At 34.2% G+C, this 18,426-nt stretch overlaps 1 protein-coding gene across 3 annotated transcripts in view; it reads left to right on the top strand.

The window, feature by feature from the left end:
• The first annotated feature begins 295 nt into the window (after positions 1-295).
• Positions 296-18,426, top strand: part of LOC143052885 (uncharacterized) — a 146,043-nt gene continuing 127,912 nt past the window's right edge. For 2 of the 3 annotated variants that reach the window (XM_076226033.1, XM_076226032.1), the window contains exons 1-7: positions 296-427; positions 7,999-8,250; positions 12,200-12,280; positions 13,090-13,134; positions 13,603-13,686; positions 14,944-15,140; positions 15,702-15,725. In XM_076226033.1, coding sequence (XP_076082148.1) covers positions 8,083-8,250; positions 12,200-12,280; positions 13,090-13,134; positions 13,603-13,686; positions 14,944-15,140; positions 15,702-15,725 — 599 coding nt within the window. In that variant the 5' untranslated portion in view covers positions 296-427; positions 7,999-8,082. The remainder of the gene's footprint in view (positions 428-7,998; positions 8,251-12,199; positions 12,281-13,089; positions 13,135-13,602; positions 13,687-14,943; positions 15,141-15,701; positions 15,726-18,426) is intronic. The other variant, XM_076226034.1, reaches the window with a different exon arrangement.

Genomic DNA, 18,426 nt, shown 5'->3' with positions numbered 1-18,426 from the left:
TTATCGACCATCAGTGGTCTCTGAATCAACTAGATAAAGACCTTTTAAGATAAATTTTATACTCATAAAATTATAGACTTTTTAGAAATTTTAATTTCAAACACTAAACGATTTATGCAATCAAAGCAGTTGGTCCGTTGAATAATGATGGTCTTGGATCATAACTTTGTCTTTTCACAAATATAACAAATTAATTTTCAAACCAAATGTTTTGTTAAAAAGTCATCGAAAAATAGAAACAACGGGCACCTGTTTCAGCGTCATGTTGTTTGGCAACTAAATCACGTGACAACTTTCAATCAAGATGGCGGCATCATAGAAATGTGTATTGCATTGAAATGAAAACAAATCGATCAAAGCTATTGATATAAGACTGAATCAATTATCAGATCAAACAAACCTTTTGTTTGTAATGTGGTGTAAATTTGTAAGTAAAGACCCAATTATAGATTACCAATTGTGACGTTTATTATGTGAAATACAATGTCAATGTGTTTAGTTCACAATCTGCACATCGATGTGCAATCTATAATTTGATCTATGGAAGCATGCATGTAGCTTTTAATTCCAGCAAACATGTTCAAATTCAATAGAAAGAAGTCTCAGAGTTCCATCAATCTAATCAAACTAATGTTAAATCAGATACAATGTTTGTAAAGTCAAAAATAAATAAATAATGGAGTTATTTCCCTTGGTTTATACTTTTGAAAGATGTCACTTTATGTGTTCACAGTTTTCTTTCAAATCTAAGTTTTTCTAAGAGTTGAAGCTTATCAATTAATTTCAATACAAATTTCTTATTTATACTAGGCACACATCAACACTATAATTATGGTGGTGCATCACAGCTGGGACTATTATACTAACTTAATAGTATAATTGCACTGGCTACGGTTACATGGAAATGTAACGATAATAAAAATATTATTGTTACATTGGAGTCTAATTGCCGGAATACAGAGTTTAATTACGAATGTAACAATAATAGTTTCAGAGTTTACGGTTACATTGCGTTATTGTTACATTAATACACTTCAATGTACGCTAGCAGGGTTTCCCCTGGGTCAATTATTTTTTTCGCCACCTCTTTCACCAAAACAATATATTTTTCGCCACTGTATTATTTTTTTCGCCAAGAACCACAAATATATATTTTTCTTTAAAAAAAAATTTTCCAGCCCCCCCTAAATAAGAAGTGGTTTTTACAACAAAACAAAACATTTTATCACTTGAAATTGATCCCTCGTGAAAGGTGTAGTCATTATATTGAAGGGTTACTCTCATGGCAACCTTTTGAATAGATTTCTTCATAACGACAGTTTTCTTTTCTAGACCATCTTAAATAAGTAAAACTATATGCTTGAAACACGTGTCACTGAAACGACTTTTAAATAAAGTACCCACTCAAATCAATTATCTATATGCAAGTTAAATGATAAAGTTTTAAATCAGAAACCTTTCTTGCTTTTGCACATTTTTCGTCATAACAAGAGTTTTCTTTTCTGGACTATCATTAAAAGGAGAGGAAGTGTGAACATTTTGCTTCAAACACGTGCGTCGCAAAGTGGTTAATACATCCCTTATGTAACATGTGACAGAAGCCATTTAACCATATCATTTTGTCATATCATACAATCAACACCTTTATTAATTAGTCCTTTGATGTCGATAGCTACATGTATAAATGCAATCAGCTGATTATTGATTTTCTGTCAAAATCTTAACCAGTTCAAGGTGAATTCCGAGTGTTGTCTCATCGGTAAAGTCAGAGAAACCCGAAAAAAGTAAATAAACAAGATGGCTGAAAATAAATCGTTATACATATTTCTTTCGCCAAATTCTTTCGCCAATAACGAATTTTAATCGCCAACATTATTATTTTTTCGCAAATTGCGAAAATGGCGACCGCCAGCGGAAACCCTGTAGACATGCTCTCAAAAACAACATATTGGATTTGTAGAAACTGTAAAATTGCATGCAATTTTGTAAAATTCAAATAAAAGTTGTCAATATAAAAAAGAAGATGTGGTATGATTGCCAATGAGACAACTATCCACAAAAGACCAAAATGACACAAACATTAACAACTATAGGTCACCGTACGGCCTTCAACAATGAGCAAAGCCCATACCGCATAGTCAGGTTTTATTTTATTACAATTTACTGGCCCCAGCATATATTGAATTGTCAGAACTAATGTAACAATAACGCAATGTAACCGTAGACTCAATAATTATTGTTACATTCATAATTAATCAGTTCCTTACCCAACTCTGCATTCTGGCAATTAGTCTCCAATGTATTTTTATTATTGTTACATTTCCATGTAACCGTAGCCAGTGCCTAGTATAATAGTCCCAGATCACAGGCACTTGTCTCAGATTTTTTGTCTTCTAAATGTGTTATTTATAAAAAAACAAATAAATCTGAGACAAGTGCCTGTGGGTTGCATACTCAAACTCATACTATAAGTGTGATTGGGAAATTTTGGTCAGCAGTTTAGACCTCATTGGGAAGATTTTGATTTTTTGTCACAAATGTAACCATCTTGATTTAAACAAAAAAGTCTTTTTTATGTGTTTTTCTTCTATTCTCCTTCTCAATGTGTTTACCCTTGAAGCCTAGCTGTCTTTTGAATGATATTAGTCTTAAAATATGTTTTTTGTCGAGCCTTCGACTTTAGTCGAAAAAGCGAGACATAGCGATCCTACATTCTGTCGTCGTCTTCGTCGGTGTCGGCGGCGTCCACAAATATTCACTCTGTGGTTAAAGTTTTTGAAATTTTATACATTTTTGTACTGGATTTCTACCAAACTTGGACAGAAGCTTGTTTATGATCTAAAGATAGTATCAAGAAGTAAATTTTGTAAAAATAAAATTCCATTTTTTCCGTATTTTACTTATAAATGGACTTAGTTTTTCTGCTTGGAAACATAACATTCACTCTGTGGTTCAAGTTTTTAAAATTTTAATAACTTTTCTAAAATATCCTGGGTTTGTACCAAACTTAGACAGAAGCTTCTTTATGATCATAAGTAAATTTTGTAAAAAAATAAATCCATTATTCCGTATTTTACTTTTAAATGGACTTAGATCATTTTAGATTAGATGCCAGGAAACAACACATTCACTCTGTGGTTAAAGTTTTTAAAATTTTAATAACTTTCTTAGGCTGGTTTGGATTTGTACCAAACTTGGACAGAAGCTTGGTTATGACCAAAAGCTAGTATCTAGAGGGAAATTTTGTTGAAATTTTGTACCTGTGTATCTGTATTTTTTTTTATAAATGGACTTAGTTTTTCTTCCAGTTAACATTACATACAGTCTGCAGTTAAAGTTTTTAAAACAGTTATCAGATTCATAAACTAGTACTATATCTTGGATTTTTACCAAGCTTGGACAGAAGCTTCTTACAATCAAAAGATAGTATCAAGAGGAATATTTTTATTTATTTATTTCCTCATTTTTGTTGATCCTGTGATTAACAGCAAAAAGTAGGCGAGACACTGGGTTCCGTATTTATATATTATATAATAATGTATGTCTCTTGTATTGGTAACTGTGTCTTTCACCAGTCTCTTCATAACACTAAATCTGTAATCTGTATAATATATGCTGCCAGTCCAAGCATTAAAACTTTCTGATTAATGTTTTGACATTAGTTTCTTGTGTATAATTTGGAGTTTAGTATGACGCCCATTATCACTAAACTAGTATATATATTTGTTTAGGGGCCAGCTGACGGACGCCTCTGGGTGCGGGAGTTTTTCGCTGCATTGAAGACCTATTGGTGACCTTCTGCTGTTGTCTGTTCTATGGTCAGGTTGTTGTCTCTTTGACACATTCCCCATTTCTATTTTCAATTTCATTTGGTCCGAGACCACAATTATTTCGTAGTGCATTTTTTTTAAAACATAAATGAAATTTAAAAAAATCCCACCTGCGCTTTCTCAAAGAAACTTTTACTGTGTGTTGTACTACTTTTGGGACAAATTATATCAAAATTATAGAAAACTTCATCGGCTCTAACTCAAAATATTGACAATTTTATGTTTAGGGCGTCTTGAAATCTTTTGACAGCTTCCGAAGTGCTAATTTTCAACCTTTTTCACCTGGACCAAATCACCACTTTCCTTTAAAATTCTGGACCTAAATTTTTTTACAGTGTAATTTCACCCCCTACTACTTGCAATTTGAGGAATTAAACATGGAGAAATAAATTTGGAAGGGGTATAAAAATTAATGGCAAGTAACCCACTGTCAACACTAGGGACTATATTCGTGAACAACGAAAATCAAGGGACGACAATTGTGGTCTCGGACCTAATAGGATAGAAAGAGTTTACAAATCTTAAAACAACTTGGTATGACCAAAGCTTAATAAATTATAACACTGCTTACAAAGTTTCATGACAATAGGATGTATATTATAGACAATAAGTTAAGTTCTATACTCATCTTTGTGTGTAAAATTTTGACGTTAAAATTGAAAAATTTCAACTATCATCATTTGGGGCTTCAAAAATTAAAATATTGCAAAAAAATACTTTTTAAATGCCTTAATAAATAACTTATCATGTACTAAAAGCAATAGAGTACTCATTTGATTCATCAGACTTGTCATAATTATTCAAAAGTCAAATTTGTATGAGCCTGCGCCTACAAATTGAGGTTTTTCAATGAAGGGGGGGCCTTACATGAAGATGTAATATTTTCCAGCAATTTTAAATTTGTGAAGCTTTTTGGTTATAAAAAATCCTTACATATGTATTGAAAGTACTTTAAATGGAAAGAAAAGTTACAAATAACATATCATATTAGTTTAAAAGGGTCTTAGGCCAAGTAAGACTGGGAAAAAATTAGGGTCAATTTAGGCCGTGTCACATATTTGCATTAAAAAATGCAAATTGAGGCTATAAGTAATAAAAATTAGTGTCTTTTTTATCATTTCTATACTCATGTGACATGATACAACTAATCTGAGCACAAAAAGACTCTTGCAATTAACTTTTCTAACAAACAGTATGGTCTCATACAAAGATTTTTGCCTTTTTAGGGAAAAACTTGCATGCAATTTATTCTCAACAGGCTTATATTTAAACCACTTGCTATCCTACAGAAGAAAAGAAAGATATTATGTGAAATGGAACAGGTACACTAGACATTGTAAAGTGCTTTTGGTACAAACTTAGTGAGGTCTTTATTATGGACTTCAAAATTTTATGTACCAAGATCCCCACTTTTGACTTCATCCAAACAGGGCGTTAGACAAGGGTCATTTATACAACACATTTTGCACATATTGTCTGAGATAATCTACTTTTCTGTAGATTCAGAGTTTATAAAGAAGTAAAAGAACTAGATAAAGGCATAGAAACACAAATATTGACACATGAAAACCTGTCAGATAGAAAGTTAGGATGCCATTTATGCATCAATATTGAAAAAGCTATAAATGCCTATTTTGACCATAAAATGCCAAAATTGGTCAGTTTTGCAGAAATTCTATAAAATAAAAGTTTAAATCCTTTAGTTTCATGCTATTTGACAAATTGAAACCATCAAATCATTTAGGGAAGTTGCCAAAGTACAGATTCTATATTTACAGATTTCACCTCTTAGGGCCGAGACCACAATTATTTCGTAGTGCGTTTCTTTTAAGTAAAAATGGTGTCTGAAAAATTTCATTCATGTTATTGATCTCTCTACAACTGTGGGACAGAGGGAGACACCTGAAAACAGGATTAATTTGGTCCTGAAAGGAAGGTTCACATGGATGTGTTATTGTTGTACTAAGTGAGTCCACCCGGAGAAGTGACAGCTAATACTTTCAATGTCTCCCCTGTTTTTCCACTCAGACGTTAAAATGTTCATTTCCTGCTTCTATGCTTTTTATGCATGTGTATGCCGTTCATTATCACTGAACTAGTATATATTTGTTTAGGGGCCAGCTGAAGGAGGCCTCCGGGTGCGGGAATTTCTCGCTACATTGAAGACCTGTTGGTGACCTTCTGCTGTTGTTTTTTTCTATGGTCGGGTTGTTGTCTCTTTGGCACATTCCCCATTTCCATTCTCAATTTTATGTGACATGTCTACCTTGCAAACTATCAAAAGCTAAAAATCCTGCTCAGCATGTCAGTCTAAAACAAAGTTTTATCAAAATTTAAAATCACATCATCATGTTCTCATTTTGATATCTATGTAATATTTTTCATTTTTTGTTAAATAAGGAAACAGATCTAGAGTTTCAATTGTTACCTATTCGAACATTGGACTCAGACTTCTCTTAAACTGAGTTTTAATGTGCATATTGCTATGTGTTTCTTTATTCTACATTGGCTAGAGGTATAGGGGGAGGTTTGAGATCTGACTAAACATATTTAAAAGAGGGACAAAAGATACCAGAGGGACAGTCAAACTCATAGATTGAAAATAAACTGACAACGCCATGGCTAAAAATAGAAAGACAGACAGACAAACAATAGTACAGAGGACACAACATAGGAAACTAAAGACTTAGCAACACGAACCACACCTAAAACTGGGGTGATCTCAGGTGCTCCGGAAGGGTAAGCAGAATCTGCTCCACAGAAGCCGCTGCATTTTTGCTCCTGTCCCAAGTCAGGAGCCTCTGGCCTTTGTTTAAGTCTTGTATTTTTATATGAATTAAGTTCATTTATAAGTTTTGGAGTTTAGTGTGACGTCCGTTTTCACTGAAAAAGTACACAATTTTATTAAGGGGCTAGCTGAGGACCACCTCCAGGTGTTTTTTTTTGTTGTTGCTGCATTTAAGACCCATTGGTGACCTTCAGTTGTTGTCTGCTCTTTGGTCGGGTTGTTTTCTCTTTGCCATATTCCCCATTTCCATTCTCAATTTTATTTAAATGTTTATAAATCAGGTCATGAATTCAGGACTTGGATTAGTAGGACCCAAATAATGTTGCCAGTCCTACCAACATGACCAAGGCAAAATATTGACAATACTTCATTTCTTACCCTCTCTACGTATATCTATGCTTATTCTGTCACTTTGAAGGATTCTAAAGAGCAAAAAGTTACAGTTCACTTTTCAGACAATATTTTCTTAAATAAACAGGAGATTATTTTTCATCAACATTTTATGTTATGGTAGACAATTTTATAATTAAACAAAATTAATTGTAAAAAATAGAAAATGATTATTGATGAAATAACCAAGCTCTCAAATTTCTTGCTAATGAACTGTCATGACTGTGACTTGTTGTTCTATGACTTTCTGAACTGTCATGACCTTGCAAGGTCCTTGTGTCACAGTTTTCATTTGAACTCAACCTCGTTTCTTTTTTTAGTGGCAAGATGACGTCAATATAAAAATAGAAGATGTGGTATGATTGCCAATGAGACAACTCTCCACAAGATACCAAAAATGACACAGAAATTAACAACTATAGGTCACTGTACGGCCTTCAACAATGAGCAAAGCCCATTATTGGGATACCGCATAGTAAGCTATAAAAGGCCTCGAAATGACAATGTAAAACAATTCAAACAAGAAAACTAACGTCCTAATATCAGTATAGGTCAAGTCCATATATATCAGATACTATAAGCAATAGCCTAGGTTTAGTATATTTGGTGTACGGGGACATGTCCAGCAGGTGTCATCTGACCTTGACATTATTTTCAAGGTTCAATGTTTATAATTTTTTGTGTTTTGGTTATTTAAAAACAGGAGATTATGAAAATATTGCCAGTATGATAATAATTTAATTTTTTATTTGCCAGTTGCAGTTGCGGGACAGAAAATATTGCCAGTATGAAAACTGTATGATAATAATTTAATTTTTTATTTGTCAGTTGATTTTGAGGAACAGATAATCTTGTCAGTTGCAGTTGAGGGACAGATAATCTTGACAGTTGCAGTTGAGGGACAGATAATCTTGTCAGTTACAGTTGAGGGACAGAAAATATTGACAGTAAAAACACTGTATGATAATAATTTTATTTTTTATTTGCCAGTTTAGCTGAGGAGCTGAAGCCAGTTGAAGCTGATGAACAGATAATCTTGCCAGTTGAAGCTGAGGGCCAGATAATCTTGCCAAAATGTCGATGAATTACGTGGGGAGTATATCCCTGATGGATAAGGGGGATTATGACAGAGGAGATTCTCCTGCTCAGGCCGTCTTAGATAAAAATGCTCGGTCTGTAGCCCAAAGAATCGCTGATGAAACCAGGGAAGAGTTAGAGAAAGTTTTAGAAAGAGTAGAACATGTAAGTACACCTAGTATTTAAGAAGCTACCATTTGATTTTTATTGGGGGGGGGGCTTTGGATGAAATTTGAAAAAAAAATAGGCAGGTCAGGAGTTTTAAGTTATGCAAGATGAGACACTTTGCAAAAAAAAAATGTCCGGATGACAATTTATGTTAAAAAAGTCAGGATAAACTAATAAAAAAACCAACAGGTCCGTATAGAGACAATAATAAAAAATTTAAACACAGATCATGGTGGTAGCTTGGGATCCTAGCTCACTGCTTGACAGTAGATGGGTAGGAGAGATTGGACAAGGATCCCAGACTACTCCTTGACAGAAGATGGGATGGGGAGATTGGACAAGGATCCCAGACTACTCCTTGACAGTAGATGGGTAGGAGAGATTGGACAAGGATCCCAGACTACTCCTTGACAGTAGATGGGTAGGAGAGATTGGACAAGGATCCCAGACTACTCCTTGACAGAAGATGGGATGGGGAGATTGGACAAGGATCCCAGACTACTCCTTGACAGTAGATGGGTAGGAGAGATTGGACAAGGATCCCAGACTACTCCTTGACAGTTGATGGGATGGGGAGATTGGACAAGGATCCCAGACTACTCCTTAACAGAAGATGGGTAGGAGAGATTGGACAAGGATCCCAGACTACTCCTTGACAGTAGATGGGATGGGGAGATTGGACAAGGATCCCAGACTACTCCTTGACAGTAGATGGGTAGGGGAGATTGGACAAGGATCCCAGACTACTCCTTGACAGTAGATGGGTAGGAGAGATTGGACAAGGATCCCAGACTACTCCTTGACAGTAGATGGGTAGGGGAGATTGGACAAGGATCCCAGACTACTCCTTGACAGTAGATGGGATGGGGAGATTGGACAAGGATCCCAGACTACTCCTTGACAGTAGATGGGATGGGGAGATTGGACAAGGATCCCAGACTACTCCTTGACAGTAGATGGGATGGGGAGATTGGACAAGGATCCCAGACTACTCCTTGACAGTAGATGGGTAGGGGAGATTGGACAAGGATCCCAGACTACTCCTTGACAGTAGATGGGTAGGGGAGATTGGACAAGGATCCCAGACTACTCCTTGACAGTAGATGGGATGGGGAGATTGGACAAGGATCCCAGACTACTCCTTGACAGTAGATGGGATGGGGAGATTGGACAAGGATCCCAGACTACTCCTTGACAGTAGATGGGATGGGGAGATTGGACAAGGATCCCAGACTACTCCTTGACAGTAGATGGGTAGGGGAGATTGGACAAGGATCCCAGACTACTCCTTGACAGTAGATGGGTAGGGGAGATTGGACAAGGATCCCAGACTACTCATATTAGTTGGTATCTTACATTTCATTGAGAAATCATGAAGGGTAGTATTCATAGGAATATGAACAAACAAGTGTCATGATGCACTTGTCTTGCCAAAATTAAAATCTTGCATCCAGAAAGCTGACTAAAATTTATGCCAGACCTGATTATTGTAAGTGTAGCGATTAACGAAAACAACATGTGGTCAATTTGACTGATACCAATACCAAACAAACCATAGAGCTACCAAAGGTTATCTAATGGGATTAATTGAGATTACTTTTAATCTGATTAATATTGCAGGCAGAATAGATTATGAATTTAATCTGGTTGATCCCTGACATGTGTACATGTTTACGTGGATTATGGATAGAAGCACACTGTGCCATTACTGGTATTACACCCTAATCTAACATTTGAACTTCATTTGACCAGTAGTTTAAAAACTACTAAATGATACAACTGTTTGTGTCAGATTGAGTACTAGTTCAGTGATGAGTGAAAATGGACTTTCCACTAAACTCCAAAACATATAAATGAACTAAAATTAAAAAAACACAAAAGACTTGCAAAGGCCAGAGGCTCCTGACTTGGGAAAGGCGCAAAAACGCGGCGGGGTTAAACATTTTTTGTGAATCCCCCCCCCCCCCATATACCTCAAAACAATGTAGAATAAAGATACACATAGCAATATGCACAGTGAAATTCAGTGTAAAACAAGTCCCCAATGTCAGAATAGGTAACAAAAGAAACTAAACAAAATGGCAATAGCAATGATACATCAATTTAACAAGAACTACAATTAAGCAGTTAACTGACTTGCCAGCTCCAGACCTCAATTAAACATGTTGAAAGATTATATCTTCATCACATGACAATCAAGTACAATACCTCCTGTTAGGGGTTAACTATCATACTATCATAAAATATACAATACCTCCTGTTAGGGGTTGACTATCATACTATCATAAAATATACAATACCTCCTGTTAGGGGTTGACTATCATACTATCATAAAATACTGTAAATCAACTTATTTTCGCGGATACTTTCTTTCGCGTTTAGCCCTTTCGATTCCATTTCGCGGTAATTTAATTTCGCGATTTTCTAACTAACTTGATGTAGTTAAGTAAGGAAAGATGCAAGTTTTACATATTCACGATGATTTAAATTTGCGTTATTTTTTTACTCGCGAAAGTCGCGAAAATAAATCGCTCGCGAAATTTAGTTGGTTTGCAGTATACAATACCTCGTGTTAGGGGTTAACTATCATAGTATCATAAAATATACAAGAAGAACACAACCCATATAGATATATGAAGATTTAGTATGAGTGACAACTCTCCATCCAAGTCACAATTTGTAAAAGTAAACAATTATTGTATAGGTCAAAGTACGGCCTTCAACAAGGAGTCTTGGATCGCATAGAATAGCAAGCATAATTTTGAACGAAGAAAAAGAACAGAGGGTAAACATTAAATATATATGAAGGACTCATATCTATGGTGGGTTCCAAATCTATGGCAGATTCCTAATCCATGCAAATGTGACATCATGCCATCCCAAATCTGTGGCAGATTTTTTACAATCCTAATCTATGACAAGTTTTGAAATTTCCTAATCTATGGCAGATTTTTGTTGTCTCCAAATCTATGGCAATTTTTTTGCAAATGAAAAACAATGCACTTACATATATGACCAATGAATTGTCTTAAACAAGACAACTGCATCAAGTCTATAAACATTGGTAAAATAAAACAAATGGTCAACCAAAAAAAATCGTATATGATGAATTTATATATATCGCGGTCTTCAAGATTAAAATAATCTTCCCCTTTAAGAATAAACATGTTCTAATCTGTGCATGGTACCTGTTAAATTAAACCAACTATGTACTCCTCTTAGCAAAAAAGATGTCCATCTTAAAAAAAAAAAAGTAAAGAAAAAAAAGTAAATAATAAAAAAGTTTCAGTGATATCATTAATACATCTTTTTTGTTATTTGATGATGATTTAAATCAAATTGGTATCTGGTAATTTCATCTTTTACTTTATAAACTTTGTCAGAGAAAGTAAACTACACATGTACTATTATAACTCTTTTTCTAAAATATGTGGTACTGAAAATAGCTGTGCCCTTATTCATCACGGACTTCGGCCAGTACAGCACATTTTGTCTGTCTTTGGGACACTAGGTCACATCTTCCTTTAAACCATCAGCATATTGTTGTCAAGGGAAATATCTTCATCTTGAATGGCGTTCAAATCTATGGGTTCTGCCATCTTTAGAGTCGGCAACTATTTAATATGGCGTTATTTCATTGTGATGTTATAATATGTAACTCTTTTCCCAGGATCTGCCATATAATTGGAGAAAACAAAAATCTCTTATAGATTTGAGTTGTTTGGCGTTTGCAACATCACATATGCCATAGATTAGGAATATGCCATAGATTTGGAACCCACCATAGATTTGAGTTCTACATATGTAATGAAACAAATTATTATAAACATGAAATGAACAAATATAAAATTGGATTGGAAATAAAATGTTGTTCATGATATTATGTTTTACTGTTGAATTGGTGCACATATTCCATACTTATATAAAATATAATTTATCTTTTTAGATCTATGATTCATATGAGAACAGTATGGAGTTGATTTTCCAGACCCAACACAGTGCTAATATGGAATATGTAAATGATATTGTAAGTTTACCATAGTACAATATTTACATAATTTGAGTACATAATCCCAAACTGTAGATGGACACCATCTTTGCTGAAAAGAAAAAAGAAAATGGTCAAAAAAACAAAACAAACCCATACAAGAGGGGTGTAAAAGGGAGGGGGGAGGGGGTGGAGGGAATGGAAGAAAGTGAAATAGAAAATTGTTATTTTTTAATGAATGAACAATTAAAAATGTCTTGCACTTTGATCATTTTACGGATTTCACTAAAAACGGTGAATAATGAACCTTTTAGTTTGAAAATCAGAATCATAACCGTAGAACAGCTGCTATATAAAATAACGATAAAAATCATAAATAAGCAAATTTCAAAATAGAAATAAAGATACAAGAAGATATTGTTCATGATTTGTCTGCATATTCAGAAACTCCTTTAACACATGGAATTTACAGGTTTTATAACTTTTATCATACCTGCTTTCTCAAGTTTTCAGCCAAATTCTTTTAAAAAACATAATGATTTCATCCATCCCATTTCATATATAGTAAAATTTTAATCATTTTTTTATGTAAATATCCACCAAAGGAAGTTTCCAAAGACACATAAGTTTTAGATCTAAGACAGAAAAGGATTGGAATATCTGCAAATTGGAAATTATTTATATTTAACAGGTTTCTTTTCAATCTTCAATTAAGGGAAGTAATTTCATCAAGTGGTGCAAATCATATGAATAAAATACCTCGGATTTTGCCATATGCAGATTTACCCTTTGAATAAATATTTTGTCATTGTTTTTCAGAAATTTTCTATAATTATTGTGTTTTGTAGAATGAACTTGAAGAAATAATGAAAGATCAGATCAAGAAGAGAAAGGTTTGTATGGTGTCTGTCATCCTCTATTTTCAGGAGTTGTTTAAAGGTCAAAGACTATTTGGATTTACAATTTTATTTTGGAAGTCGATTAGTGGTTTGTAAAAAAACTCACTCTAAGGTCCATGATGTTTTTGCCTCTTTTGATTATATTTTTTGCCCATTTTTGTCTGTTGGTTATTTTTACTTCAAGCAACATTGCAACAAAGTTGCATAGGGTAAAAAGTTTTTGACCTGTCTGTCGGTCAGTCAGTCGGTCAGTCTATCCATCAGTCTTGTTCTTGTTACTGCAAGTCCGCTTAAAACCACACAACATAATTTCAAGAAACTTTGTAGATAGTTAGGAGATACTTTGTAGTTGGGCATACCGACAAGAAATTGTGATTCAAATTTTTTTCTTTGAGTTATGCCCCTTTTGTACATTATTCTCTATTATCTGTTTTTGCCTATATATAATTGTTATAATTTCAGTATCAACAAGGACTGACCATATTTATTGTTGGTTATGAGAATGTTTGTGGCCAGAGGTTAAAACTTCTACAACATGTGAATGAGGTAAGTATTATTTATCACTGAACTAGTATACATATTTGTTTAGGGGCCAGCTGAAGGATGTCTCTGGGTTAGGGAGTTTCTCGCTGCATTGAAGGTCCATTGGTGGCCTTCGGCTGTTGTCTGCTCTATGGTTGGGTTGTTGTCTTTTTGACTCATTCCCCATTTCCAATCTCAATTTAATTAGTTCTTATCAATTCTAATACTTTTCTATCTTACAGCGTTCAATTCTTGCATGACATTAAAAGACATGCAGCTTCTTTGATATTACATGCATGAAAAGAATAGTCATATCAACACAAGAGGGGATGTTTTATAATTGCTGATGAGACAACTCCTACAGAGACCAACATGACCAAATTATATTAGTGGCATAGAAGTTAATGCCTGGCTAGTATTTTAATTGTTTTAATTTTCTAAGAGATCTTCAAATTAGTAAAAGGACATACAATTTTACCTTTTTAGTTTGTGTTTACAGAACATAAATCACTTTTAGTTCATGATACAGCATTTAACACAGTGCATGTTTTTATGCCCATACCTACGATAGTAGAGGGGCATTATGTTTTCTGGTCTGTGGCTCTGTTCTTTTGTTTGTTCGTTCGTCCGTTCGTCAGTGAGTCCGTTTGTCCCACTTCAGGTTAAAGTTTTTAGACAAGGTAGTTTTTGATGAAGTTGAAGTCCAATCAACTTGAAACTTAGTATACATGTTCCTTATCATATGATCGTTCTGATTTTAATGCCAAATTAGAGTTCTGACCCCAATTTCACGGTCCACTGAACATAGAAAATGATAGTGCGAGTGGGGTATCTGTGTACTATGGACTCACTCTTGTTTTTTTAGCGTTATAGTTGTCTTCAAAGTTAACACCAAACACCCACACCACACACATCAGTGAGAAAGTGAAATGCAGTTTTCTGTTTGGATGTCTACACAACAGCTTTTGGCAGCTGTGATGCAAGGAAGATAACTCAGTTTATTTTGATTATTGTGTTTTTTTTTTGTTTTTTTTTTATGAACACCACTTTTAACAACTAAAACTGAAAACGTACAAGCAGTCATTTGAAAAAGAACTGTATTGCCTTAATCAACCTTAAGTTTTAAGTTTTCAACAAGGAACTTATCTTATATAGACTTGTATGTTGACGCTGACTAAAGCATATAATCAAATATCTTTAAAAAACAAAATTTGTCCTTAATACAAGAAAATTAGCATGCACCAAAATGAATGATTCCACGGAAATAAATTTATTTTGCAGTTCTTCATGGAGAATTCTAAAAGTGTTGAGGAAGAAGACTGGTTCCCTAAGACACCAGATCTAGATCTGGATGATGCTGCTGAGAATATAGACCAGTCTCTAAATAAAGCAGAAGATCTAGCCAATCGTCTGGGAGAGATAAATCAGGAAATGGTTAATTGGCTATCTAATTATGCAATAAACAAAGCATCAAGCAAGTAAGTTGGTTTTGTCTCTTTTTTACTCAAATTAAGGAATAACAGTACTGTATTTGAAGAGTTGCCAATTTGGGATTTGATGTTCACAAATGTAGTTTTACTGTCAATGCTTAGCAGATTTCATAAAAGGTTATTTATGAACAATTCGAAATTGATGATGACTGATTCAAATACAGTACTGTTATTCATATCCAAATGCAAATACTCTTAAAATGTGCGAAATTTTTTTTTAAGATATATTGTTATAGGGGTCTGTTAATGTCGTCTCTAATTGTGCAGCATAGTTGCCAATAACTCTGACTGTCAACTTTGGAATTTATGATAGTCTTCATCCAATCAAAATTGATGTTTCATACCTAATTTCATCAATATTTTGCTTTGATCTTTTTAAATGATTATTTTCCATCTCAAGGTACTCGAGTAATAATGGTTTTACTCAGTCGAGTGGAGTGATAACTTAAATGTTACACAATATAATTATTTCATAATTACTCATGTAAAACCCCATTGATTTTATTTTTGGGATGCTTTTTGTTAATATAAACTGTTTTTCCTTACTAGAGCTTTAGCATTTGTAGATGCAAAGTAAGTCGCGTGATCGTGTGACCTTGATTCACCCTTGTCTCCTGAAACAGTCACATGACTTAACAAGTGCTATCATATCATTGGCTAAGTTAGTCATGTTATTGTTTGACCTTGATTCACCCTTATCACCTGATCAAACTTATTTCACCTTTGCTTTAACACATATTTTACTTTTTGAAAAATACACCACAATTACTTTGCATACAACTAATTGTTGACAAATACTACACAGTGTGTGCGAGTCCTTTTACAGATTATAATTTCCTGGTACAGTGAAACCTGCAAAATTCTTAGGGACTTCAGATTTTGTTCGGTTTTGGACAATGTTTGGTTTTATCAGGTTCACAACGCACATAATTTGATATGACAGTGCTTACAATCATGTTTGGTCTATGCAGGTTTTCAGTTTATACAGGATTTGGTTAAGTCAGGTTTCACTGTATAATAATATCTCAGGTTGTCTTTTTTATAAACGGTTCTGACTTATTTTTCAGCAAATTGGAGAAGTATGTTAATAAAAATTATTTACTAAACAATTATTATTTCTTCAGATATTTTTTTCTCTAACATTTTTGGGCTTTTTCAAAGATTTACTTCATCTCCAACAATGGCTTCCTCTGTGCACTTTTGAAAGAGCTTTTTTTTGAATGAATTTACAATTGTACTGCAGGCATTTGTGAGGTAAAATGTACACCAAAGAGCTTTTGTATGATATTTGTTTGTTTTAACTGTGGATTTATTGTTAATCGTGGGATACCATTTTTTTTAATTTCATTGGTATAGGGAAATTATGTAATAAATGTGCAACAAAGTTCAAAATTACCATAAGTTTGTATTCAGCTAAAATCAAATGCTTGAAAAATAAATGAATTCACACATGTCACAGTATTCATACATTTATGCTAGTGGCTGTGGATTCAATACTTTCATTGGATACTAACTAATTTCTTGAATTTCATGAACACAGAAAAACTTTAAAAAAAAAATCTTAAGGCTTGTATGCAGACAATTGCATTTGCAATACCAAAAAATCAAATATCCACCAAAATTATATTGGTACCCATGAAACATAAATGAATTCACGATACATGTTGTAGCAAGATGCTGACATTTGACACATGTTTATAGAGGTCATTTGTATCCCCTATGGTGCCCCTCAATAGTAAGGGTACATGTTTATAGAGGTCATTTGTATCCCCCATAGTGACCTTCAATAGTAAGGACACATGTTTATAGAGGTCATTTGTATCCCCTATGGTGCCCCTCAATAGTAAGGGTACATGTTTATAGAGGTCATTTGTATCCCCCATAGTGACCTTCAATAGTAAGGACACATGTTGATAGAGGTCATTTGTATCCCCCATGGTGACCCTCAATAGTAAGGGTACATGTTTATAGAGGTCATTTGTATCCCCCATGGGGACCTTCAATAGTAAGGACACATGTTGATATAGGTCATTTGTATCCCCCATGGTGACCTTCAATAGTAAGGACACATGTTTATAGAGGTAATTTGTATCCCCCATGGTGACCCTCAATAGTAAGGACACATGTTGATAGAGGTCATTTGTATCCCTATGGTGACCCTCAATAGTAAGGGCACATGTTGATAGAGGTCAATTGTATCCCCCATGGTGACCTTCAATAGTAAGGTTACATGTTGATAGAGGTCATTTGTATCCCCTACGGTGACCCTCAATAGAAGGGTACATGTTGATAGAGGTCATTTGTATCCCCCATGGTGATCCTCAGTAGTAAGGGTACATGTTGATAGAGGTCATTTGTATCCCCCTATGGTGACCTTCTATAGTAAGGGCACATGTTGATAGAGGTCATTTGTATCCCCCATGGTGACCCTCAATAGTAAGGGTACGTGTTGATAGAGGTCATTTGTATCCCCTATGGTGACCTTCAGTAGTAAGGGTGCATGTTGATAGAGGTCATTTGTATCCCCCTATGGTGACCTTCAATAGTAAGGGTACATATTGATAGAGGTCATTTGTATCCCCTATGGTGACCCTCAATAGTAAGGACACATGTTGATAGAGGTCATTTGTATCCCCTTTGGTGACCCTCAATAGTAAGATTACATTATAGTTATGTATTTTGATATCATAGTAAGCTTATTTACATTTTATAAATTTTCAAGGTTAAAAGAGTAAGTATCATCACAAACAGGATATAATATTGCATGATGGGAAATGATTTGCATATCTATTTAGAATAAAATTAGATTGGAATTGCATGCTGGGAACTTATTTGCATATTACATATTAGGCAGATATTAGAAAATATTGCATGATGGGGATTAATTTGCATAATATTTAGAATAAAAAAAATAGATTGAAATTGCATGAGGGGATTTACATATAGTACTTAGGCAGAGATTAGAAGATATCCCATGATGGGAATTTATTAGGCATTATAACCTAGACTAGCTTCATTTTATTTAATGCTGTTGCTTTTTATTTAAGTTTTGATATTTGGTTTTGTCTATTGCCTTTTGAGTAATCATTTCTATTAAATGATGTTTTAATTTATATATATATGTAAGACTAAGATCGACGTCCGGTCTCTAATTGACGTCTGTTCTCCAAATCAACATCCAAATCTGACGTCACAATAAAAAAACATTCCAAATAGACAGCCAATTTTATGCTTCTCTAATCGACGGCCAATTTCAGTCTTCTCTAATTGATGT

The sequence above is a fragment of the Mytilus galloprovincialis genome, chromosome 11 (genome assembly GCF_965363235.1).
Source record: "Mytilus galloprovincialis chromosome 11, xbMytGall1.hap1.1, whole genome shotgun sequence".
Lineage (NCBI taxonomy): Eukaryota > Metazoa > Mollusca > Bivalvia > Mytilida > Mytilidae > Mytilus > Mytilus galloprovincialis.
Note: the sequence above shows the minus strand (reverse complement) of the source record. Positions and strands in the feature narration are given on the sequence as shown.